Source organism: Rhincodon typus, chromosome 12, assembly GCF_021869965.1.
Source record: "Rhincodon typus isolate 14 chromosome 12, sRhiTyp1.1, whole genome shotgun sequence".
NCBI lineage: Eukaryota > Metazoa > Chordata > Chondrichthyes > Orectolobiformes > Rhincodontidae > Rhincodon > Rhincodon typus.
In genome coordinates this window covers 44,443,182-44,444,451 of record NC_063343.1, presented here as the reverse complement: position 1 = coordinate 44,444,451, position 1,270 = coordinate 44,443,182, and the positions used below count along the sequence as shown (strand labels likewise).

Below are 1,270 nucleotides of genomic sequence, written 5' to 3'. Positions count from 1 at the left end.
TCACATGGGGAACCATATTACAGCAACAGTCGATGCTGGAACAGAGAAAGAGGCAAGTAGAAAATAATCAAAAAAATTGAAGCATGGCAGTCAAACAACTTGTTTGTAAGTAGCATGGTTTTACAAATCCAGTTGTAGATACCAGAAGTAAATTTTCACTTTAATATTTTAGGCTTGGAGAACCTGGACAGCAGATTTGATTTTTAATTTAAGCAATTCTTGTAACCAAAGGTATCAAACCTTTTAGTGCCCCAAATGGTCCAAGCACCACAAAATTTTCTAGTACAGGATGTGCTTGTGCCTGGTGCTTTTATTTGCATATACCTTCACCTAATCATAGGCCAGACTGGGAGTTTGACTAGGTAGAAGAACATCACATTAAAAATGCATTCTACTACTTTTGCATTCCTACACCATGCATAGTATTTCATATGCGCAATTGTATCCGATTGAGAGCTCTCATATTCAGTTTTGAACAAATTGGTTGCTTCATATGATCCCTGATAAAAGATGCATATCTTTGAATAAGGAGCAAGGATAGGTTTGGGCTGGGTTTCAAGGGCTCCTACCAATAAATTGCCTGCCATCAGGCCAGACTCTTGTGAAAAACTGCTTTGGCAACATTTTCTAAGGCTGCTGGCAACTATGAAAATTTAGCATTAGTTAATGGCTTCACAAAATGAGACAAAAACTTGGAAGTCAACAAAAAGAATATGAATTCCCATTCAAATGATCAAAGAGAACATTATATAATAGATTAACATCTCAATAAGTATCTAAATACTCTTCCAGTGTGAAGGAAGGGAAAATGCATATAGCGCAGGAACATACTATTAATCTAGGCAATTTTCTTGCTGAGCTGCAATGTGCATGGCTACACACCAGCTATTAGGCATCATGGAGTGCGCGCTCAGGGAAATAACATTTATGCAAAAAAAAAACTTAAAAGGTACCATATAGTTGAAAAAAGTTAGAAGCACACTGCCAAACTTTACAGACAACATTGCACCCAAAAACATGAATTTTGATTACATCACGATTCAAATGTTACATTTGCATAGGTCAGTGTTGAATTTAGTAGCAGTCATTCCATTTGGATAGGCAGAGGAAGCCCTTGTCCGAACAAACAGCAAATGCTCAATGCACAAAGTGCTTGAAGTTCAGAAGCTGAAACCCATTTCCTTAACCTGGGGACGCTAAAACCAATTACACCATTGACCTGGTTCAGGTAATCTAATCTTAATCAGAGCAACACTTTATTTCTCATCAA

General features: G+C 37.3%; 1 protein-coding gene across 1 annotated transcript in view; it reads right to left on the bottom strand.

The window, feature by feature from the left end:
- The window catches only part of LOC125484582 (protein transport protein Sec24A-like), a 26,194-nt gene continuing 24,924 nt past the window's right edge, over nucleotides 1-1,270 (bottom strand). Inside the window, exon 11 of the mRNA XM_048603982.1 lies at nucleotides 1-35. Within this exon, the coding sequence (XP_048459939.1) occupies nucleotides 1-35 (35 nt within the window). The remainder of the gene's footprint in view (nucleotides 36-1,270) is intronic.